Source organism: Danio rerio, chromosome 9 (assembly GCF_049306965.1).
Source record: "Danio rerio strain Tuebingen ecotype United States chromosome 9, GRCz12tu, whole genome shotgun sequence".
Classification (NCBI taxonomy): Eukaryota; Metazoa; Chordata; class Actinopteri; order Cypriniformes; family Danionidae; genus Danio; species Danio rerio.
In genome coordinates, this window is record NC_133184.1 from 1,288,920 (window position 1) to 1,312,975 (window position 24,056).

The 24,056-nt window shown below is 36.1% G+C and overlaps 1 protein-coding gene, 1 long non-coding RNA gene and 1 other non-coding gene across 5 annotated transcripts in view; all 3 read left to right on the top strand.

The window, feature by feature from the left end:
• Nucleotides 1-2,445, top strand: part of adam23b (ADAM metallopeptidase domain 23b) — a 57,965-nt gene extending 55,520 nt beyond the window's left edge. For all 3 annotated transcript variants that reach the window (XM_073912376.1, XM_073912377.1, XM_021478782.3), the window contains one exon: nt 43-2,445. In XM_073912376.1, the coding sequence (XP_073768477.1) occupies nt 43-88 (46 nt within the window). In that variant the 3' untranslated portion in view covers nt 89-2,445. The remainder of the gene's footprint in view (nt 1-42) is intronic.
• A 237-nt stretch (nt 2,446-2,682) lies between these two features.
• Nucleotides 2,683-6,732, top strand: LOC141376039 (uncharacterized). Its single transcript, XR_012385081.1, has 2 exons — nt 2,683-4,865; nt 4,905-6,732. It is a non-coding gene; the product is annotated as an uncharacterized lncRNA (long non-coding RNA).
• Nucleotides 6,733-19,223: 12,491 nt separating this feature from the next.
• Nucleotides 19,224-19,388, top strand: LOC137496518 (U1 spliceosomal RNA). Its single transcript, XR_011016930.1, has one exon. It is a non-coding gene; the product is annotated as a U1 spliceosomal RNA (small nuclear RNA).
• The last annotated feature ends 4,668 nt before the right edge of the window (nt 19,389-24,056 follow it).

A 24,056-nucleotide genomic window follows, 5' to 3' on the forward strand; every position in this document is an offset into this window, starting at 1 on the left:
TACTAACAACATCTCATCTTTCCTTGTCTTCCAAACAATAAGGAATGTCAAACGGCGAGGATACGACCCGAATGCTTCTGCCATCTAGTGGACTGAGGGAACACTCCGATCTCCAGAGCTTCTGTTGGGTTGCTGTTTTTGCTATACTTGAAAACATCACATGTAATAAGGAATAATTCAGCCAACAGTACCTTGGTTATGTAGCTCCGCCCACTTTTTATAAGCTCCACCTTTAATTATTTACCAGTCAGCCAATTGGGCTTCACAATAGCCAGGCTTTAGCACTTGTTGGAAGGATTTGCATGGCTACTGCACATATTCTGCAGAATATAGCGCTAGAAATAAACTTTGAAGACAGCAATAATGTTGCCAACATCATCTCAGACCCCTACACTGTAAAAAGCGATTATTTATTTTACGTAACGTGAGCAAACCCGTTGTTTTAAAACGCGTTAAGTTGACTTTTTACTTAAAAAATTAGTAAACCCATCATAACTTAGAACCTATTAAGTAGATTTAACTTATTTTTTATAATCATGAACTATACACATATAAGAGGTTGGACAGTGGAACTGAAACGACTGGTTTTAGATCACAATAATTCATCAGTAGGGTGTAGGGGCTCATTTTGTAGCAAATACAGCATCAGTTGGTCTTGGGAATGGCAGATAGCAGTCCTGCACAGCGGCCAGAGGGTTTTTTGCAGAGTAAAAGTGTGTGATACTGGTTGGAGGAAAACCTTATCCTGACTTGCTCCTCCAAAATACGCCACAGTGGCTCAATAATGTTTAGATCTGGGTACTGTGCAGGCCATGGGAGATGTTCAACTTCACTTTCATGTTCTTTAAACACTCTATCACCAGTCCTGCTGTGTGTATTTGTGCATTATCATCCTGATACACGCCACCGCCTTCAAGGCCCGTTCACACCGGGACGATTTTTGCTTGTGTTTTTCGTCAACGTTCAATGCCTCGTAACTAAACAAAGGACACTAATGTGATCATGCACCAACGCGCAACACGCCAGGCGTGACATTTTTAAAGAAATGCCTTATGCTTGTTTTTTGTTTTGTTCTAACGCGCCACGTCAACAACTTCTCCACCAATCAGATAGCCACTTTTGTTCATGTGCCCGGAGCTGCTGAAGTAACAGTAAACACCACTTGGAGGCGCTCAAGCGCAAAACAGTTGAGGTGATTCCAGTTTCACTCTAATTCAATGAAGAAGATAATGCACCAATAAAACTGTATAGCTGCGTCCCAAATGGCACACTATACACTATGCACTCATGCACTCATGCACTTATGCACTTACACACTCAACAGGATAGTACATGTATGTAGTGTCGTCCCAAATGCCACACTAATGTTTTTTTACTAAGTGCAAATTCAAACCGTTTCCCTGATGACGTTTGACGGTCGCCAAATCAGTGAAATAAACGACCGAATTATCAAATAATACCTGCCATGAGTGTTGCCGCATTCACCATCGGGAGGCGCTATAATCACTCTCGTAGGAGAATTTTGCTTTCACCATCTAAAATAAATAAAGTTATTCAACATGTGCGTCCGATAGCTCCGCCCCTTCCGCTACGTAAGCAAACCTGCGGTCGTTGAGTGTGTGAAGTGTCCATCGTTACACACTTCACTTTAGCGGCTGAATGAGTGCATCATCCGGGTAATTAAAGTGCACTTATTATTGTTAGAGTTTTCAGTGTGAACACACTACTTACACTATTTATGCTACAAAATGGCGTAGAATAGTGCATAAGTATGCGATTTGGGACACAGCTTATGATAACCGCAACTACAATAACGGCAGTAGGAGTGGAGAGTGTCAAATATGATTTGATAGCGAGTTTCATTTCACTTCTCTTTCATGACTTGCAAGTTCATTAAAGGCTCTCTAACATCAGGTTCTGATTTCGCTTGTTCACTCTGCTCAACGCCAATGAAAATCTCCTGGGTTTGAACGCTGAAAAACATCTCAAAACATGGTACCGATAAACATGAGCGAAAATCGTCCCGGTGTGTATGAGCCTTCAGGATATAATGTTTGACCCATTGGGTTACATGGTCCTCTAGAATTGTTGGGTAGTCCTTGGCAGTGGCCCACCCAGATAGCAAAGAATTCTGGCTCAGATTTGGCATAAATCTGGCACAGCAGGGCCCGGTTTTTCAAAAGGTTTAATCCGGATCAGATTGATCCGGATTTAGTAATTCTGTTTTTGCGATTCGTGATCACGTAATCCAGCTTACTTTTTGAGCCAGTTTTTCAAAGCAACATCGGATTGGATCAATCTGATCCGAATAGAAACTTTTCAGGATCACTAAATCTGGATAACCAGTGCTCAAACAGGATAGGAAATCACAATGTAGAACTATAGATATGTAAAGAGTAGATTAGCCAGCTTGTGGTCAATATATCTTTATTTTTATTTGAAATGAAAACTAAGAAAATGTAATAATTATTAAAATAATAATAATAATAAATAATAAAAACAAGAAAAAGCCCACCCCATCCTCTTCCAGCAGTCCGCTCATCTGAGACCTACAACACTGCACATTGAGGATATTTATAATAAGTTTCAAATATAAATGTAAATAAAAAAAGACTTAATGTCAAAACTCCACAATAATTTCAGACTTCCTCATCTGATGTGGAGAGAGCAGCTTGTCTGTGTGTATCCTTTAGGAGGCGGATCTGAAGTCTGGCCTTGGTTTGCTGCAGTTTGGTTAGAGTCAGTTGTTCCTCTGCCAGATGAAGCTGTGCTTCTGCCCTTTCAGTCTCTTTTTGCAATTGTTGAAAGAGATTTCAAAAATCAGTCATTGCCAATCTTTACATTTTTTTTGTTATTCTGTAATCATTGCATGCATCACTAATAAATATTCTAAAAACAAAAATATTTTCAATTGTGATGAATATATATATCAATTAGTGACAGAATAAAATGGATTGTTTTTGGTCTGTTTTGACAGCTGTTTGGGGGATTATTTTATGAGGCCAAACTCTTTCTACGTTGCTGTAGGCCTATACTGAAAGGCTGAATACGTTAAAGCCTATAATCACTATAGCCTGACGGATGAACAAATAAAATTAAAACCTTATGAATAAATAGTATATCTTGTAAGATATTGTATGATCCAAAAATAGTATTATTTAATAAATTTAGTATTAAAAATAGTATTATTTAATGAAAATTAAGTTTTCATTACATTTTGGGCATGAAATCCATGTTAAATCCACCCTTCTGATGGGATCAGTTTAATCCAGGTTTTTTGGATCAAAGTGATCCGGATCCTACAAAAAAGGTCTGAAAAACTCAAACTAAAGGTTTGATCCGGATCAAAACCAAGATTGGATTACGTGATCTAATCCGATTAGGTAATCCGTTTTTTCTTTTGAAAAACCCATTTTCAAGATTTGATCCAATCCCTTATCCAAAATCCTAGTGGATTACTTTTGAAAAACCGGGCCCTGATGTTCATTTACTTGTACATTTTTAAGGCAAATGGTTTACTCTCTATTCTTTTGGTAAAATTAACTAGCCATTTTTAAAGCAACAGGTTTGCTCTTTTATTTTCAAGTAAAATAAATTTAAAAAAAGTCAACTAATATTTTTTACAGTATACTTTCTTCATTATTTGTTTATTATTATTATTTTTTGTCTTAGACCAACCAGTTGTCGAATTATGGATTGAAATTTTCCTATAAAAACAGTAAAAGGCATCTATAATAATAATAATGTACGGTATTACAAATCGCCATGGTAAAATATACATTGGAATATTTAGTATGTCTATAAACAAATGCAGTTTTTGTTGAAACTCATGTAAACCCTCTTTAATGTTAAATAAAACACATAATCAGTGTCTGAGATTATCATATTTTCTATGTTTTGCACCAAAATCTGCCTCAGAATGGAACTGCAGTTTTAGCGTTTCGTTTTTGTTCACTCATGACTTCAATTTATTAAGTTGTTGAAACCATTCATTAATTGTTATGCATAATATCTTGTTTCTGCAGATGAAGTGCTGGCCTCAATACAAAATAACTCAGACAATAATGTTAGGGTGCATAATACTAGAAGTTTCTTGTCTGGGTGATGTACATACGTTAAAGGGATAGTTCACTCAAAAATTGTGTGAACTATTTTTGAGTGAAGTGGCTCCAAGAAGATATTGTGAAGAATGCTGAAAACCTGTATTATTGAATTCCATAGAAGTCAAAACAAATACTATAGAAGTCAATGGTTACAGGTTTTCAGCATGTTTCAAAATATCTTCTGTTTGTGTTCAAGCTTTGAATGAGTACATGATGACAGAACTGTCATTTTTGGGGGGAACTATCCCTTTAAAGCTGAATTGTAATATGATTTTCCTCATTGTGCCAATGTTTTAATGGTTGATTTATAAAGAGTGTTTAGTTTTTTTTTTTTTATTCTTTCTTTTTGTTGTTGTTCATGACTGATCTGATCTATTTCTGTATGTTTATCTGTGTATTCTGCTATCTGTCAGTCAGTGTTTCTCTCTGATATAGGGCTGTGCAGCTGGCCGTAAGTGAACACATGTATTGATGCTGTACGTCACCGTCCACTTTTAATGAGGAGGTGACTCAAAGCCAAAGATCTATGATTAAAATTGTACGCTTCTGGAGGATTCAAACACAGCACTTTACTGAGATGTTGTTTCCCTTGCTGGGGGAGATCGAGGTAGTATAGAGTAACTGATCATATGAAATACATGCAATAACCCTGCCCTGCTGAAAGAACTGCATAAGCTGGGAAGGTTTGGTTTAATGCTGGTCTTGCTGGTTTCAATGCTGGATTCAATGCTGGACTAACTGGTTTCAGTAGGGGTTTTGCTGGTTTCATTGCTGGACTAGCTGGTTTCAGAATAGGTATAGCTGGATTCAATGCTGGTTTTACTGGTTTCAGTGATGGTTTTGCTGGTTTTAATGCTGGACTTGCTGGTCTCAAACTGGTCTTGCTGGTTTCAATGATGGTCTCAATGCTGGTCTTGCTGGTTTCAGTGCTGGTCTCAATACTTGATTTATTGGTCTAAAAGATGGTCTTGCTGGTTTCAATGATGGTTTTGCTGGTTTCAATGCTGGTTTCAATGCAGGTCTTGGTGGTCTTGCTGGTTTCAATGTTGGTCTTGTTGGTTTCAATGCTGGTTTCAATATTTGACTTGCTGGTTTAAAAGCTGGTCTTGCTGGTCTAAATTGTGCTCTTGCTGGTTTCCATGCTGGTCTCAATGCTGGTCTTAAAGCTGATCCTGCTGGTTTCAATGCTGGTCTCAATGCTGGTCTTAAAGCTGGTCTTGCTGGTTTCTATGCTGGTCTTGCTAGTTTTAATGCTGGTTTCAATGATGATCTCAAGCTTGTCCAGCAAGACCACCATTGAGACGAGCATTGAAACCTGCAAGACCAGCATTGAAACCAACAAGACCACCATTGAGACCTGCAAGACCAGCATTGAGACCAGCATTGAAAAGAGCAAAACAAGTATTGAGCCCAGCTTTGAAACTAGCATAAAAAAAACTGCAAGACCAGCATTAAAACCAGCTTTGAAATGAGCAAGACCAGTATTAAGACCAGCTTTGAAACTAGCATTAAAACCAGAAAGACCAACTTTGAAACCAACAAGACCAGCATTGAGACCAGCAAGACCAGCATTAAAACCAGCAAGACCAATATTGAGACCAACAAGACCAATATTAAGACTAACAAGACCAGCATTAAAACCAGCAAGACCATCATTGAGACCAGCAAGATCAGCATTGAAACCAGCAAGACCAACATTAAGACCAGCATTGAGACCAGCAAGACCGGCATTGAAACCAACAATACCAGCATTGAGACCAGCTAGACCAGCATAGAAACCAGCAAGACCAACAATGAGACCAGCAAGACCACCATTGAAAACAGCAAGTCCTGCATTGAAACCAACCAGACCGGCATTGAGACCAGCAAGACCAACATCAAAACCATCAAGACCAGCAAGACCAACATTGAGACCCAACAAAGTCAGCATACCAGCATCAAAACACACCTTACCAGCATATGCAGTGTTTTCAGCAGGGTGGTTCTTTAAATATAGCTTTTCCATCTATTTAAATTCCTTGTAAATGCACACCCAATCTGTTGGTCAGATTACGAAGACGTATTATTCACGCCGAACTATATGGATTTTCTGGTCCATCGGGTCTGGACGTGACTGCTTTGCTGCATGAATTCACTGTAGTGGGCTTATTAATCTGTAAGTATGAAGTATGAATGCCCAGCCCTGTATAGGAAAAGCTGTATGTTACAGAGACTGTGCTGTGTGTCTGTGCATGTCTGCTACAAAACTTTCATTTACTATGCAAAACTATTTGTTGCACAAAGTGAACGGAAACAACACCACACAGTTGATATACCCAGATTTTAGCCATGATATAATAGATACGCTGAGCTTCACATATCAGGAAAACAATATCTCTGTTGCTTATGATCCTTTATTAAAAAGGAATGAATGTATCTGCTTTTGTTAAAAAGATGGAGTCGTTTTGCTGAATCCAGTAAACTGTTTCACATCTGAGGCTTCAGGTTCAATTTCAGACACTTGCCTTTTCTATGTTCTCTCTGTCATCAGCACTGTTCGTTAGCATACATGTTCCTCTGTTTACCTGCTGCTGTTACTCAAGAGTAACTCATCAACATAATCAATAAAATCAACAGTATTTTACACGTCTGCCTGTGGTGTTTACTTCACAGAATAATTTGTGTACACACTTGTGTTCAAATTCACTATTCTCTCTTGAATCCCTGCTGAGCTCAGTTTTAACAGCAGACTGCTCGCCCGCTAACATTATCAAGCAAAAGGCTATCTCAGTGTTAACTCTTGAAGAGAACTTTTAAACTCTTTCCTTTTTCTTTCCTAGACGTTTTATTTAAATGACCTGACTATTATAAAAAGTATGTTCAGAGTTGTTTTCTTTTAACTCCCCTAATATGAAAAATAAAATAAAAAATACTCCCTCTAGTGGTGGAGAGGACATCACAGGTTCAACAGTGTTCATTCATTCATTTTCTTTTCGGCTTAGTCTCTTTATTAATCCAGGGTCGCCACAGCGGAATGAACCGCCAGCTTTTCCAGCATATTTTTATGAAGAGGATGCCCTTCCAGCCGCAACCCATAACTGGGAAACATCCACACACACTCATTCACTAAGGACAATTTCACCTGTACCACATGTGTTTGGGCTGTGGGGGAAACCGGAGCACCCGGAGGAAACCCACACGAACACAGGGAGAACATGCAAACTTCACACAGAAACGCCAACTGAGCTGAGGCTCAAACCAGGGACCTTTTTGCTTTGAGGCAACAGCACTACCTACTGCGTCACCCTGAACAGTGTTCAAGGCTTTTATTTATAAAACGGTGCTAGAATCCTTCCTAAAAGTTAACGAACGCCGGAATAAATTGTGTTTTTATTAATAACTATGACTCATAGGGCCACGCGGTGGCACAGTGGGTAGCACAATCGCCTCACAGCATGAAGGAAGCTGGTTCAAGCCTCGGCTGCGGTTTCCCCCACAGTCCAAACCAGCCTGATCTCACGAGAAAACGTAAGTATTTTACGTTTTGCCAGTTTAGTGGCTAATTCGTACGAATTCGTACGAGTTCAGTCGTACGAAATGGTACGATTTTTAAAAAGGAGGCGTGGCACCTGACCCCACCCCTAACCCCAACCGTCATCGGGGGATAAGCAAATCGTACTAAATTGTACGAATTAGATCGTACGAATTCATACAAATTAGCCACTAAATGAAAAAGTTACGAATTGCCGTGAGATAACACATGCGCTAAAGGGGAATTGATTAACTAAATTGTCTGTAGCGTATGTGTGTGTGAATGAGTGTGCACGGGTTTCCCAGAGATGGGTTGCAACTGGAAGGGCATCCAATAAGTTGGCGGTTCATTCCAATGTGGCGACCCCGGATTAATAAAGGGACTAAGCCGAAAAGAAAATGAATGAATAAATGAATCATGATGATTTAAAGTGGTTCAATTAAGTTGATTCATAAGTTAAATGTGTGTGCAATGTTGCGCTGAAAGTCTGAAACTTTATCTCGATAATCTTCAAACTACAAAAATTAACCATGGTTTGATTACAGGAGATTAATTACTTTTCGCTTCTATGTAAATATTTGATTGAAAGGCTGATTAGCAATGCATTGTTTTCATAGTATTATTACAATTTTACTATAGACCATTTTAACACGGTCATGCATGGCCCGAACATTTCCTGCCTGTTATCAAACTATTTCATAACAGTTACAATTTAATCCTAACTTATTGTTAAAACAGCTTTGATGGCATTATTTATCAATATGTGGCTCTTTTTGGATTCTCAATAGCTATAGAAATTCAAAATGCAAAATAGGAAATAAATCGGGACCATTGTCATTGTTTACATCCCTCAAAAGAGTCTATAGTAAAGCAATGTTTTTAAAATCTACAGTATGCACCAAAAACCATGGCTATAATCACATTTACTACAGTTTTACTAAAGTAAAACCATGATTATTTTTGATACACAACACAACATTGGGTACAATTCTGTTTCCTTACCAAAACTGCCTGACAATAATTAAAAGGATAATAATTTTTATCTCACAGCATTAACTTGTAAAAAAAGCTTTCGTATACCTATATATATATATAAATATATATATATATATATATATATATATATATATATATATATATATATATATATATATATATATATATATAATTTTAGTATTTATAATTATTATTATTACATGTATTATATTTTATAATAATAAAAATATTAATAATATTTATAATAATAATTATTATATGTAGAGAGTGCAAGAGCAGCTTCAGAAATTACTAGAAATCATGCAGTTGAGATTCCCAGTGCTCACTGTAGACAGTGTAGACAGTCGCAGCTTCTCATTGGCAGAGAGTCTACAAACTGTAGACAGTTCGGCCTTTTGATTGGCCGAGAATCAACAATGTCCACAATAACTGTAGACTCTTGACCAATCAAAAGGCTGAACTGTCTACAGCTCTGAATCGTAGACTACCTGTTTTTTTCATAAACATAATGTAATAATATTATCTATGAGACGTTGATCCGCTGCAAATGCACTCACATACACACAGACATAGCTATATTAAGTGTCTATAGTAAAACCATGTTTTTAAAATCTACAGTACACACTGAAAACCATGGCTATAATCACATTTACTACAGTTTTACTAAAGTAAAGCCATGATTATTTTTGATACACAACACAGCAATGGGTACAATTCTATGTTTGCTCACCAAAACTGCATGACAATAAAGGTTAATGATTTTTATCTCGCAACAAAGTATTTACTTATCAAAACAGATTTCATATACCTTAAAAAAATAATTATAAATATATATATATATATATATATATATATATATATATATATATATATATATATATATATATATATATATATATAATATATAATTATTATTATTTTTTATAATATTATTATATAGATCATATTTTATAATAATAAATATAATAATATTTATAATAATAATTATTATATAGAGAGAGTGCAAGAGCAGCTTCAGAAATGACTTGAAATCATGCAGTTGAGATTCCCAGTGCTCACTGTAGACAGTCGCAGCTTCTCATTGGCCGAGAGTCTACAAACTGTAGACAGTTTGGCCTTTTGATTGGCCAAGAGTCAACAATGTCCACAATAACTGTAGACTCTTGACCAATCAAAAGGCTGAACTGTCTACAGTTCTGAATCGTAGACCAGGGGCGCCCCCAAGGGGTGGCCAGGGGTGGCCACGGCCACCCCACGGTAAACTCTGGCCACCCCTGTGGCCACCCCAATATAATTTTGCTGTTGACATTATTGATTTCAAATGTACTTATAAATTCCTAATATTTAAATAAATAAATAAATAAATAAATAAATAAATAAATAAATAAATAAATAAATAAATAAAATGCAGCCACTATTATTGTTGGTGTTACTGACGTAGCTCTCCCCCTCTGGTTCAATGCTGGTGAAAGCAAACTGATGCATGCGCGCAGAAAACCATTCCCGCGCGCCTCACGCACTCCTGTGTGAATCCCGGTTGGTTGTTTCCATGCACGTCGACAAAATAGGCACCGCTCATGTGCCGTGAATCCGGATTAACAGCCTTTTGTGGAGAGGTGTCGGCACGCAGCGAGTTTTGAAAGTCGACTAAAGTTTATATAAAATGATGATTATGATTATGATGATGATGATGATGATGATGATGATGATGTTACTTTCACTAAGCATGGCTTTAAAGCAGAAAGGATGGATAATGAGTCAGGGAGGTAAGACTTCATAACATGATTTCTCAGCCATGATCTGGTCTAAGACCACAGATAATTATTTAGAATTGTCATAATTAATTTTCATGCAAAAGGTTTCTTAAGTGATCTTGGCATATCACTCCAGTTGTTGTTTTCCAGTAATATTGGGATTGATTACTGTTATTTATTTAGAATAATAATTGTATAATAATATTAATATTAATTGTATTTATTTAGAATAAATATAAATAAATGGTTATGTTTATTAAATAACAAATCTAACAATTCAAGGGAGGTGGGGTGTATAGGGTGGTTTGCCAGGGTGTCATTTAAACTAGAACCGCCTCTACCCTTCCCGATCGTCGTTGACAGCACGCACACACCTTCAATAGACAGCAATGGCAATTTAATATTTACCTTAAGGTACAGTATATCAATAGAAGAAGCTGCATTAATAAAATAGCTCAAAAAGCAATATGGATAAATGATATTATTAGGTATAGTGAGTGTGTATAGTAATGCCTTTTGTTCAGTTTGTTTGGGTTATTAATAAACTCATTATTCTTTCATTTTCTTTTCGGCTTAGTCCCTTTATTAATCCAGGGTCACCACAGCGGAATGAACCGCCAACTTATCTAGCACATTTTTACACAGCGGATGCCCTTCCAGCTGCAACCCATCACTGGGAATAATATACTCATTAATCTTCATTAATTTTAGACATGGCATATACCTTATGATGTACAATAAAAGCACGTAAAAAAAGAGTTATTTATACAGTATATATATAAATATAAAAAGTGTTTTTAAACTAAACATAGATTTTTATTTGGTTTGACCTTGTACTTTCTGAATTATTTCAAGGAATAAATTGCAATATTTCAAGAATAATTAATTAAATGAATAAAAACAACATTATTTCATTTACCAGAAACAAAAATATAACATTACACTGAATTCATTATTTTTTTAGTGTGCCACCCCAAGATTTGGTGCGGCCTCTTCTGGCCACCCCTAAGAAAATTTTCTCGGGGCGCCACTGTCGTAGACTACCAATAATCAGATGCCCTACAAGGAAATAAACAGCATGACTTTATCATTACAAGTGTTGGTTTGTTTTTTTATAAACATAACGTAATAATATTACCTGTAAGACCCTGATCCGTTGCAGATGTACTCACACATAGACACAGCTATATTTCATTTATAACACAGCAAATTGACATTGCATGCAGGTCATCTTTAAAGCCTGAATGCAAACAGCCTCATAATGATTTAAAAGTCAAAAATAAACGTCATCGATTTAATTAGCATGCAATATCACAATAGTCCAAATACAGTGAACTGTTTTATTTATTGCACATTTAAACAATTCATTTCCACAGCTAAACATAACATTATATGACATTATGAGTGCAAATGTAATACAGAAAAGCAATGAGAAATAAATAAAACATAATAATAATAATAAATGAATTAAGCAAATTCGAGGCAAGGTCGTTAAATTACATAACACACTCATTTACACAAAACTTCAGACCTTTTTGTGTTCAGAAGAATAAGTACACTCTCAGAAATAAAGGTACAGGAGCTGTCACTGCTCCAGTGCCTTTTCAAAAGGTACATATTTGTACCCAAGAGTCCAAAGTGGTACCTCAAAGGTAAATATTATGATGTACCTAAAAAGTATCTTCGAGGTACCATTATGGACCCTTCAGGTACAAATATATACCTTTTGAAAAGGTGCTGCCCCAGTGACAGCTCCTGTACCTTTATTTCTGAGATTGTAGATGCTGAAAAAAACTATGGGGATGTCCAAAAGTGTTTTACTGTGGTTGTTTACAGCCTGCGGTGGACAGCTGATTCACAAACACATTGATATTATTCACATTCTCTGTATTTTACATGCATTAACATAAAACGTTTATGTCTATTTAACATTTAAATCAAATATAATATTGTTTGTGACTTTTACTAATTAAATGAAATCATTATATTTTACAACAACATCAAATAAATCACAAATTATTTTTAAAGATCTGTCTGTGAAGTGCAGAGGTGGACCCAGAAGTGTCGTTAGAAAGTTATTATATATAGAATTATAGGGTCATGAAACCCCCTTGTTTCAGCAGGATGTTTTCACACCTCTACTTTGGAAAATGTCAGGAAAGTTTGCGTATCCAGCTTTATTTACCCTGTATTTATTCATTCATCCATTTTCCTTCAAGTTAGTCCCTTATATATCAGGGGTCGCCACAGCAGAATGAACCGCCAACTTTTGCAGCATTTGTTTTACAGAGTGGATGCCCTTTCAGCCGCAACCCAGTACTGGAAAATACCCTGTATTTACAATGGCAAAAATAACATTAAGAAGACTGCATTTTAATTCAGTATTAGATTCTGAAATTATCTGTAACTTATCATTAATTAAAAGCTAGTATAGATGGCAGGACATTGTCTCAATTCATTAAGAACCAAGCACTGAAGATCTAATCAGTGAACAATTAACTAAACTATGACATACATATTATATACATTCATTATTGAGAATATTCTATTGAGGCGAGATGTTTTACATTTGTAGTGTCAAAATGATTTAATTACTGATTTTAACTGAGGTTAACGTTGTTTGATATTCGCACATTCGTTCATTTTTGAACATTGATAACTTGACACGTTCCCTATATTTACCATAAATATTTGGTCTGGAAAAACAAGCAAGTATGACTTCGAAACGCAATTAATTTTAGGGTAAAAGTCCGAATGTGCGATTATTATTTTTTTTTATTTTTATTTTTTATTGGTAATTTTTTTTTTTTTTTTTTTTTTTTATTGACCTCAATAACAAACATACAAAATCCAACAATTTACACAAAAGAACACAATGACAATAACAGATCAGGATAAACAATATAAACTTTAAAAATTAAATAAAAAAAAGAAACAAAAGGGAGAAAAAATAAATAAATAAATAAAATTAAACATACATAACACAAATACAGCAAGAGGAAAGGAGGACTTATGTAACCGTGCTGTTTCCAAAATATTTATCATAAAGAACTAAAAATCTATCACTTTTCTTATTATTAATTAATCTAAGAGATTTAATAAAAACATCAATTTCTATTAAAAAATGTGAAAAAGAAGGCTGCGAACAGGAGAATTTTTGTTTATGGATAAAATATTTTCCATACAAAATAAAAAAGTCAATAATGAAATTCTCTGATATATCAGCCCCACCTCCATAATAACAAACGACATCCTGAAGATGAAAGGGTCTGGAAGAAGCAATGTGGTTACCTATATGGAGATATAAGTTTTTCCAAAAGTTTTTTGTACTTTCACATTGAAAAAATATGTGAATCAGCGTTTCGTCTTCACTCTTACAAAATGTGCATAAACTGTCAATCTCCAAATACTTTGCCAAAGTACCGTTTACTGGGTATATTTTATGAAGAATTTTGAAATGAACCTCTTTTGTTTTATTGGAAATGCAGTACTTATGAGGTAATAGCCAGGCTTTTTTCCAGTCTGTTGTGTCAAGGAAGGATGCCCAGTAAAATTTGCCTTTAGGAACATTATATTTTTTATTTTGAAAAATTTGTCGAATATATTTATTATTACATTTGTTGTCAAATAGACTAATTCCATTTAAAATCAGCTCTGGTTCTTTAATAACATTTTCATTAAACATTAAATGAGATTTTATAAGTTGAATTAGGCCTAACGGAATTGCTTTTTGCACAGCATTAAATTCTTTAAAAGGTAATGGAAAATTATTATTAGACATAAATTGTTCATAAGACAAAAAGTTGCCGGACTTATCAAAAATTGAGAGAATTCCAATTATATTTCGGTTAAACCATGTAGATAGAAAAATAGATTTATTTCTAATTCTAATATCAGAGTTGTTCCATAAAAAGCATTTATGTGGTGAGAAATTGTGGGAATAACACAATTTCCAGGAAAGAAGGACCTGCTGGTGAAATTTTGACAGTGCAATTGGCAATTTATTTGGTAGATAATTACATTTTAAAATAAAAGGAAGACCTCCAATTTTTGTGAAAATAGAGTTTGGAATAAAAAACCATATAGAGTTGGGGTCTTTTAAGCATCTTTTAATCCAATTTATTCTAAAAGTGTTTACTATGTCCTCAAAGTCAATCACTTCAAGTCCGCCCTCTTTTCTACTATTTGCTAGAACTGTTTTCTTAAGTTTATGGGATTTATTTTTCCAAATAAAGTTTAAAAATATTTTGTTAACTTCTTTAGCAGTAGGGATATTAACAGAGAGAGAAAGTGCCGAATGTGCGATTATAAAACCAACTTATTTACACCGTGACGTATGTCCAACGCTCAGGTAGGTGGCGCGCCTGATTTCGCGGGTCTGCTGCTGGATATTATTGGATGTCGTCGCTTTAAGTACTTGGCAGCTATTTCTGCAGGCGAACTTTAACAAAGGTAGGTGAAAACTATTTTTGTGAAACATTAATCGTGGCCCAGTCGTCATTTCGGAGGTTTCATCGAAGTTGTTGTCGTTTACTTTTTTGATCGGCTGGTAACCACGATGATTCGGATTGCGATGTTCGGCTAAGACGAAACAGTAACTCACGCTGAAATCGGTCAGGACTTGATAACACCTGCGTGTTTATTTCTTTATTGCATGTGCATTGACGTGATTCCTGCGTGTTAAATAAGTCCAGCTAATTAGTGTAGGCTTGTAGCAGATTAGGCCTAACGTAATAATATTTGCGCTAACTTTCGTTTGTTGACTGTCTTTAAATGTGAAGTTTTGTAAACATGTGAAGCGATGTAAACATGTAGCCATGGTGCACTTCAGGTGAGATGGTTTGCATTTATTGTGTCAAAACAGATTAAATTAAATTACTGAATGCAACTAGGTTAAGTTGATTTATATTCGCACATTCGTTCATTTTTGAGCAGTGATTGGGTTCGAGCACGCTACTTTGAATATTCCTAATAACCTGTAATATGAGATATGAAATGTTTTCGAAACAACATTAGCACTGTTGACTGAACAATGTTGATATTGGCTGCTGATATGAGTTCCCTATTTCAAATAGCAAAGAATACCTTTCAGACATTAAGGAGAAAGTCCAGAGTTGAGCTTTACCTCAATATACATACTTGCCCTATGTAGGTAACAAGGCCATGTGTGATATGCATTTGGAACAAATATGCTACATTTTCGTCTTGAGGTGTTGTTTGGGTCACTCTACAGAAATGTCAGTTTTTCTGTCCTAATGCTGAACAGAAATAACAGAAATATTAGGCTTAAAAGCATTTTGTTTACAATTTATTCATGTTCTGAAAATAATGTGCTTCATTTTGGGGTCAAAGACAGATTTTCTTTCATTTAAAATACTATAGTGCATTTATAGAAATATAAATAATTTTCAAATAAATATTATAAAATACATAATGAAAGTATAATGGTTTAAGGTGTAACCATATATATATATATATATATATATATATATATATATATTAGCCCCCTGAATTACTAGCCCCCTCTTTATCTTTTCCTTAATTTCTGTTTAACGGAGAGATTTTTTTTCAGCACATTTCTAATCATAATAGTTTTAATAACTCATCTCTAATAACTGCTTTTTTTTTGTCATGATGACAGTAAATAATATTAGACTAGATATTCTTCAAGACACTTCTATACAGCTTAAAGTGACATTTAAAGGCTTAACTAGGGTAATTAGGCTAACTAGGCAGGTTAGGGAAATTAGGCAAGTTATTGTATGATGATGGTTTGTTCTGTAGACTGTTGAGAAAACAAGAGCTTAAAAGGGCTAATAATTTTGTCCCTAAAATGGTCTTAAAAAAATTAAAAACTGCTTTTATTCTAGTCGAAATAAAACAAATAAGAGTTACTCCAGAAGGAAAAATGTTTAGCAAATATTTAAAAATGAAAATAAAAAAAAATTCAAATGGGGCTAATAATTCTGACTTCAACTGGGTATATATATATATATATATATATATATATATATATATATATATATATATATATATATATATATATATAAATATATAAATACAGCTTTGATTCAAATGAAGCTTTTAGTTGGCGGGCTTTTATTGTTAGGCAATTGTAAAGAACTAGAATATAAATGTATTAATTTCCATAATTTAGAGGACCATAACTGTGAGCATGTGGTTATATTTAGCAGTAGAGTAAAATGCATTTTTTCATAAATCATAACCAGCAACTCCCTGTATTGTTGTCTTGCAAATGTGCTGACAAAATAAATTTTACATTCACTGAATTCTGCTACATTTAAGATGTAAAGGATTGCATTGTACTTGTTTATTAATGTTGAAACTTTCCATTGTTATAGCCAATATATGCTTGAGGAAATGAACCAACATCACTCACTTTACCAAACCTGATTAAAATATATTTAATGCAATTTTCTTATTTGTTGCATTGTCATTGTTTTGCTGCAGCTTTGACTATAGTTGCTCAATAAAATAAAGAAATTAAATAGAAGGTAACACCAGTGACCAATCTTTAAATAAGTTGATTTATGAATGTCTTCAATGTATATATTTAAAAATCACTATGAGCTGTTATTTGTTGGAAAATAGTCGAAAATGTGATCAATTACACTGTGTCTGAATAAATATAAATAGATTTTTAGACGTTTTACCATACCAAAAGAGTGATTTCTGTAGAATGACCCATAGTTCTATGCTGTGTCTGTGGAGTTGGTGAAAAGCAGGTTGTGTAATTCTTCATTGGTCCACTGGATGGCAGAAGTGACCTATTTAAAAGCATTATGTGACGTTTGACTGTGAATTTCACCTCTGCGGTGTTGCCGTAGATGGTTTTGTATCTTACAGCATGTTTAATGATGTTTAGTCGCTTTATTTAGTAAAACCCCGAGAACTAAATCATGAACTGTAAAATATTTATTGTCCTAAAAGATTATTATTATTATTATTATTATTATCATTATTGTTATTATAGAAGAAGCACTTTTTAAAAACAGATTGGTTTCTTGTCGTTTTCTGAAACGTGTCCTAAATGCATCTTCAGCAGGGAAAAGGATCTCGCGATATAGTTATTGCTTCGAGAGAGAGAAAAAAAAACATTAGGCCTAAATCTCCCTTAATGCTTTATTCATAATTTTATAAGCGCGCACGCGATATTTTTGCGCTATTGTATAAAGGACGAAACCTGCAAAAACAATAAATAAATAAATAAATAAATACGCAAATGTTTTACTAAATGAGTAAATAAATTATCCCCCCCACAAATAAAACGATAAATAAATATGCAAATAAATAAATGTGTGTGTATAAAATCCCCAAATTTCTGCATAAATAAATATATAAATAATGAATAGTGCGGGCAGGGAAATAATTAAATAAACTACACGAAACTGGAGGCTTTTTTCCCCGTATTTACTTTTCCTCAGCTTAACATGCTGATGAGAGGCTGTCTGAGGGGAAAACGAAGTTAAATGCAAAATGTGTCCAACGATCAGCCAATGATGGCATAAAGGCCGCCCTCTGAGGATGCACAGAGCCTCTCTAACATGATGAGCTGAGGAAAATACGGAACTTCAAGAATGAATAAACGCTTGAAAACTTTTTTCTTTGCCTGAAATATGAAGAGTTCATTTGCAATTAGTTTCTATAATAATGTTTAATAATATGAATCACAGTTAATAATATTAATAAAATTGATAATTAATATTTTAAAATATTGTTGTATGCATTGAAGGTTTCCTTTGCGCAATAAACGAACAAACACGATTTCTGAACATTTATAAAAACGTTAATTATTCATATTTGTAAAATGAGTTATTATTTTATATCAATATAATTCATCCTACAGATTATTTCAATTAATACAAATTCTAATTTTATCTTTTATTCACTTTTTTTATAAACGCGGGAGATTTATGCGCTCGTACTTGATTGTTGGATAAATTATTTACATTAACAACATGTCTAATGCTGATACAATTAACCTACTAGCTATGACTTTTAAGTAGGATATTCATCTCACCGCTGGCATATTGCTTTCATAAATAAAAAATAAACCCAGAACAGAACTGTGTGAACAAATAGTTAATAATGAATAACACATGCTGCATCTGAGTGTTGCGGTGTTTTTCTGGTCTGTACAGTAGACTGAGGACTGATAGAGAAGCGGGTAGATTTCCTAATTATACTTTGTTTAGCTTCAGTGCTCGTCTGATTCTTCAGATGCTTTATTTAAGTGCGATATGTGGTTTTCACCATATAGAAGCCTTTTAAAAATGTTATGTTTTATATGGTTGTTGTCATGATGGTCAACAATTAATATCGTTATTATTTAATATTATTAATAATGATAATAATAATACAGGATGACTCGAAAATGTGTTATTTTCTGTCGAGAAATGTTTGTTTTGATTTCACGGAAGTGACGTCACTTTGCTAACGCTTCCTGCTTTGCTTACGTCACATTTTTTCAAATACCGTTTTTGGTGGTTTTTACTATTTGACCATATATGGAGCTTTAGAAAATAAAGTGTCTAGTGTTTCATTTCAGCACAGATTTTCATCCTCTGATTATTAATTTCTTTAAAAAGATTGTTTTAAGCAGTGTTTTCGCATTGGCTGGTCGAGTCTCCTGATGCATGATGGGAAGGGGCTGGCTGTAAAATATCCTCATACTGTTTCTTATAAACGGATAGATTTGAGGCCAGACTTTGCTAGAGCGCACATCGGGATTGTGTTGTTTGATTGCGTTGATTTACTGTGTATAGTACTGTGACGTGTTCCCGTGGTTAGGAATGGCGTTCTCCGCAGTGACGCCCCTTCAGGCTCGCTGTACAACTCATACTTACCTGGCAGGGGAGACACCATGATCAAGAAGGTGGTTCACCCAGGGTGAGGCTCAGCCATTGCACTGTCGGCTGTGTTGACCTCTGCGAATTCCCCAAATGTGGGAATCTCGACTGCATAATTTCTGGTAGTGGGGGACTGCGTTCGCGCTCTCCCCTGATCATCTGGTTAAAGATAGAAAGACTCATGCATCTTAAGCAAACCTGCTCAATAGAGCTATGAGGTTCAGTGCTTGGTTTAGTTGAGTTGGTCCCACTTCCAGGCTGTGTTTTCGTGGGTTTGCCTAACTTTAATATTGTCTTGACATACCAGACCCATGCTTGTTTATGCTAGCAATCATTCAAAACACCCTAGCAATCAGTGGGCAATTTTTGAATTTTATTGTGCTGGTAACAAAATAATAGACGAGTAGAGAAAACATGAGCAGTTTTGCAACGCGCGCCCTCCACAACCCACATGCCCCCTGTCTACTAGTGATGGTGAAATGAAGCTTTCTGAACCAGTGAAGCGCTCGACTCAATTGTATCGGAAAAAGGTTCGTTACTCGAAGCTTTTTAAATCAGAGCTCGATGAGGACCTCTTCTGGTGAAAGTGTGGGAAAGCACTGTGTTGCCATAATGTCAAATGTTCACAACTGAACAACTCATTCATGTAGTAATACAACAGCAATATAAACAAATTACTCAATTACTGTAGTTTTTACACAAGATATATTACATTACACAACTGATGATTGTAATAAAATCCAAGATATTCAAAAGTTTATCATAACACAATTAGTCCCGCTCCAAGCGGGGATCGAATCAGCGATTCCTGATTGAAAGGCGAGTGCTCTAGTAGGACGATATGTGAATGATGCTTTAGGGTCGCATTCACCAGATCGTCTCTGTTAAACACAATACTACGATATGCGGTGGTTTTCTTTAAAGATAGTCATGAAAAAATATGCTAATACACTTTAGTATTGTTCAAAACCTTTTTACTAAAAAATACTATTGTAGTTTGATTTAATTACTGGTGTGTGGGACTGGTGCAGTGCTTTGAAACAAATGTATGTAATAGACGCCAATTCTCTCGCTATACACTTTACTATGCGGGTGTTTAAACCTTTGAATCAAAATTCGAAGCAGTCACGTGGGTAAAGGCGAAAATGAAGCTTCGGACGTCACTGATCATGTGATGATGGCAAAACGAATCAAGCTCCGGTACACTGCTTCACTGCGAGATGTATCGTTTTTTTGATACATGCTCCGAAGCCTCGGCGCACAACGTCACATCACTACTGTCTACACTTATAAACCGGTTATGGTCTCCCAAAGAGATACCATCACACCATGGCAACCACCCAGCAATACCTTAGTAACCACTCAGAAAACCAAAACAACAGTCTAGTAACACCTTAGCAACTACGCAGAACACCCTAGCAACGTCATATTGACTTCCTATCAGCCAATCAGAACACCTTAAAAACCACCTTCCAGTGCTTTAGTAACTACATTGCAGCCACTCAAAACACTCTAGAAACTACCTAGCAACCTATCAGAATGCCTTAGTAACCACTCAATGGCATTGCAACTCCCAAGCAACCATTCAAAGCGTCTAGCACCTAACAACAACTCTGAATCCCCTAGCAACCAGCTAGTCTCACCTCAGTAACTACATAGCAACCGCCTAGCAACACCTGATCAACCACCTAGCAACCTCCCAGAACACCCTAGCAACCAACTCAACCAAACCTTGGTTGAACAAAATCAACCACTATGAACACACTAGCAACCACTTGAATACCCTAGCAATCCATTATGGACTCGCTAGCAACCACTCAGAACACCATAATTAATGCCTAAAAATGCCTTAGCAACCACTCAAAACACACCAGCAACTTCCTAGCAACCTCTTCGAACACCCTAGCAAAGTCTAACCAACCACTTAGTATGCCTTAGCAGCTACCTAGCAACCACTCAGAATGCCCTAGCATCCAGCTAATAGTGCACTTAATAACTAAATAGCAACATCTAGAAAACCCTAACAACCGCCTAGCATTGCCTTAGCAACCACCTAGTATCCACTCAACACCCTAGCAACTGCCTAGTTACACCTTAGCAACTGCTTAGCAACAAAGTGAAACACCCATGCATTGCTTTATACATACACAGCAACCTCTCAGAACACCCTAGCAACCACACGAAAAACAATAGCAACTGCCTAGCAACTTCTCCAAACACCCTAGCAACGTCTAAGCAACCACTTAGTATCCTTAGCAACAACTTGAAACACCTTAGCATTGCTTTAGACATACACAGCAACCTCTTAGAACACCCTAGCAACCCTGCAAAACACTCTTACAACTGCCTAGCAACTTCTCAGAACCCCTTGGCTACCACACAAAACACACTAAAACTGCCTAGCAACCTATCAGAACACCCTAGCAACCACGCAAAATACACTAACAACTGCCTAGCAACCTCAGAACACCCTAGCTACCACGCAAAACACACTAACAACTGCCTAGCAACTTCTCTGAACACCCTAGCAACCACGCAAAACACACTAACAACTTCCTAGCAACCTCTCAGAACACCGTAGCAACCATGCAAAACGCACCATCAACTGCCTAGCAACCTATCAACACCCTAGCAACCATGCAAAATACACTAACAACTGCCTAGCAACCTCTCAGAACACCCTAGCAACCATGCAAAACACTAAACTGCCTAGCAACCTCTCAACACCCTAGCAACCTTACAAAACACACTAACAACTGCCTAGCAACCTATCAGAACACCCTAGCAACCACGCAAAACAAACTAACAACTGACTAGCAACCTCTCAGAACACCCTAACAACCACGCAAAACACACTAACAACGGCCTAGCAACCTATTAGAACAACCTGGCTATTGTGTGTTTGAGCATGGAAATGTATGATCCTCCCTCCGTTTAATTTGATTTAATCCTAGTCCTTAAACGCACCCCCTCTCTTGCTTTCACTTCTCATTGTGACGGAGGGAGCGATTCGTTTGTGAATTTTCTTTGTTTGCTCGATACTACACCTGTACACAGAGCGTAAAGGCCAGCATCTTCATGTTGGCACACTGTCTTGACTAGTGCGGTTGAATGACACTTGTCCTGGGAGCACTGTACCAATGTGGCAGCGCTATTGACGCATGCTCAGGGTCCGATTGCGATATCTAGTATATATATATATCTATGGTGGGGCCCTAGGTCTAAAAGCTATAGTATAATATGCCGTTTTTTGCTAAATGGTTTCATTAATCGAGTTTGTTTACTATATTTCCATTAAAGTGGAATCCAGTGATATTGTAAACTTGACTGAGTGCTTCATTTCCCCTTTAAGGCAGATGGGCTACAGCAGCAGAAGAGCACACCGGGTGCCGCTCCTGTCAGCTAAGAACAGGAAACTGAGGCTACAATTCACACAGACTCACCAAAACTGGACAATAGAAGATTGGAGAAACGTTGCTGCTCTGATGAGTCTCCATTTCTGCTGACACATTCGGATGGTCGGCTCACAATTTGGCCTCAACAACATGAAAGCATGGATCATCCTGCCTTGTATCAGCGGTTCAGGCTGGTGGTGGTGGTGTAATGGTGTGGGGGAGATTTTCTTTGGGTCCATTAGTACCAATTGAGCATCAACGCCACAGCCTACCTGAGTATTGCTGCTGACCATGTCCATCGCTTTATGAGCACAGTGTCTCCATCTTCTGATGGCTACTTCCAGCAGGATAACGCAGCATGTCATAAAGCTCAATCATCTCAGACTGGTTTCTTGAACATGACGATGAGTTCACTGTACTCAAATGGCCTCCTCAGTCAGCAGTTCTCAATCCAATAGAGCAGCTTTGGGATGTGGTGGAACGGGAGATTGGCATCATGGATGTGCAGCCGACAAATCTGCAGCAACTGTGTGATGCTATCATGACAATATGGAGCAAAATCTCTGAGGAATATTTCCAGTAGCTTGATGAATCTCTGCCATGAAGGATTAAGGCAGTTCTGAAGGCAAAAGTGGTCCAACCCGGTACTATGGTGTACCTATTAAAGTGGCCGGTGAGTGTAAATATTTTAATCATTTTAATTGAACAATATTACTAAAGTTTAAAGTAAACATTAATTCATATTTTATATATTTGAATTGAATTGCGTTAATCTATTTATTTTGACCGTTTGTTTGTTTGTTAGCATGAATTTAAGATTAGCTTATTGCTAACCTTTGGAAAGGCTTGCATTAAAATCAGGGAACACCTCTTGTTCTAGAGTTGAGGCTTGTGACTACATTTACGTTTATCATGTAATCTAATAACTTGCCAGTGGTGGTCGCGTAACGTACCGAAGAAGAAGTAACTTACGGCGTGTCGTGAATGTACACCGTCATTTAGTGGCGCAGTTGATTTCATAAGTTTAACAATTAAGTTATACAGCCGGACTTGAACAGGTGTGAGTAATTTAAACATTTATATGCACCATTAATCGAGTCTCAAGCGTTATTTCAGAGGATTAACCGAAGTTGTTGACATTTAAGTAGCCTAATTAGTTCTCGCTCGGCTGTTGTTTTGCGTTGCTTAAAAAGGTAACGCTAACCAGTTAGCATAAAGTCTGAAACTGTCTAAACTCTGAAAACGTGTAGGAATTTATAACATAATGAGGGGTTTATTGATTGAAATGACTGTTAGGCTTTGTTTAGCTAATTTATAAATAGGTTATTTGTGTCAATGTTTGTTAATTATTTAAAAGTAATCGGTCGAACATATAAAATTGGTTGTAAGTAGGTATATGCAGGGTTCTTTAGGAGATCTGTTTATGT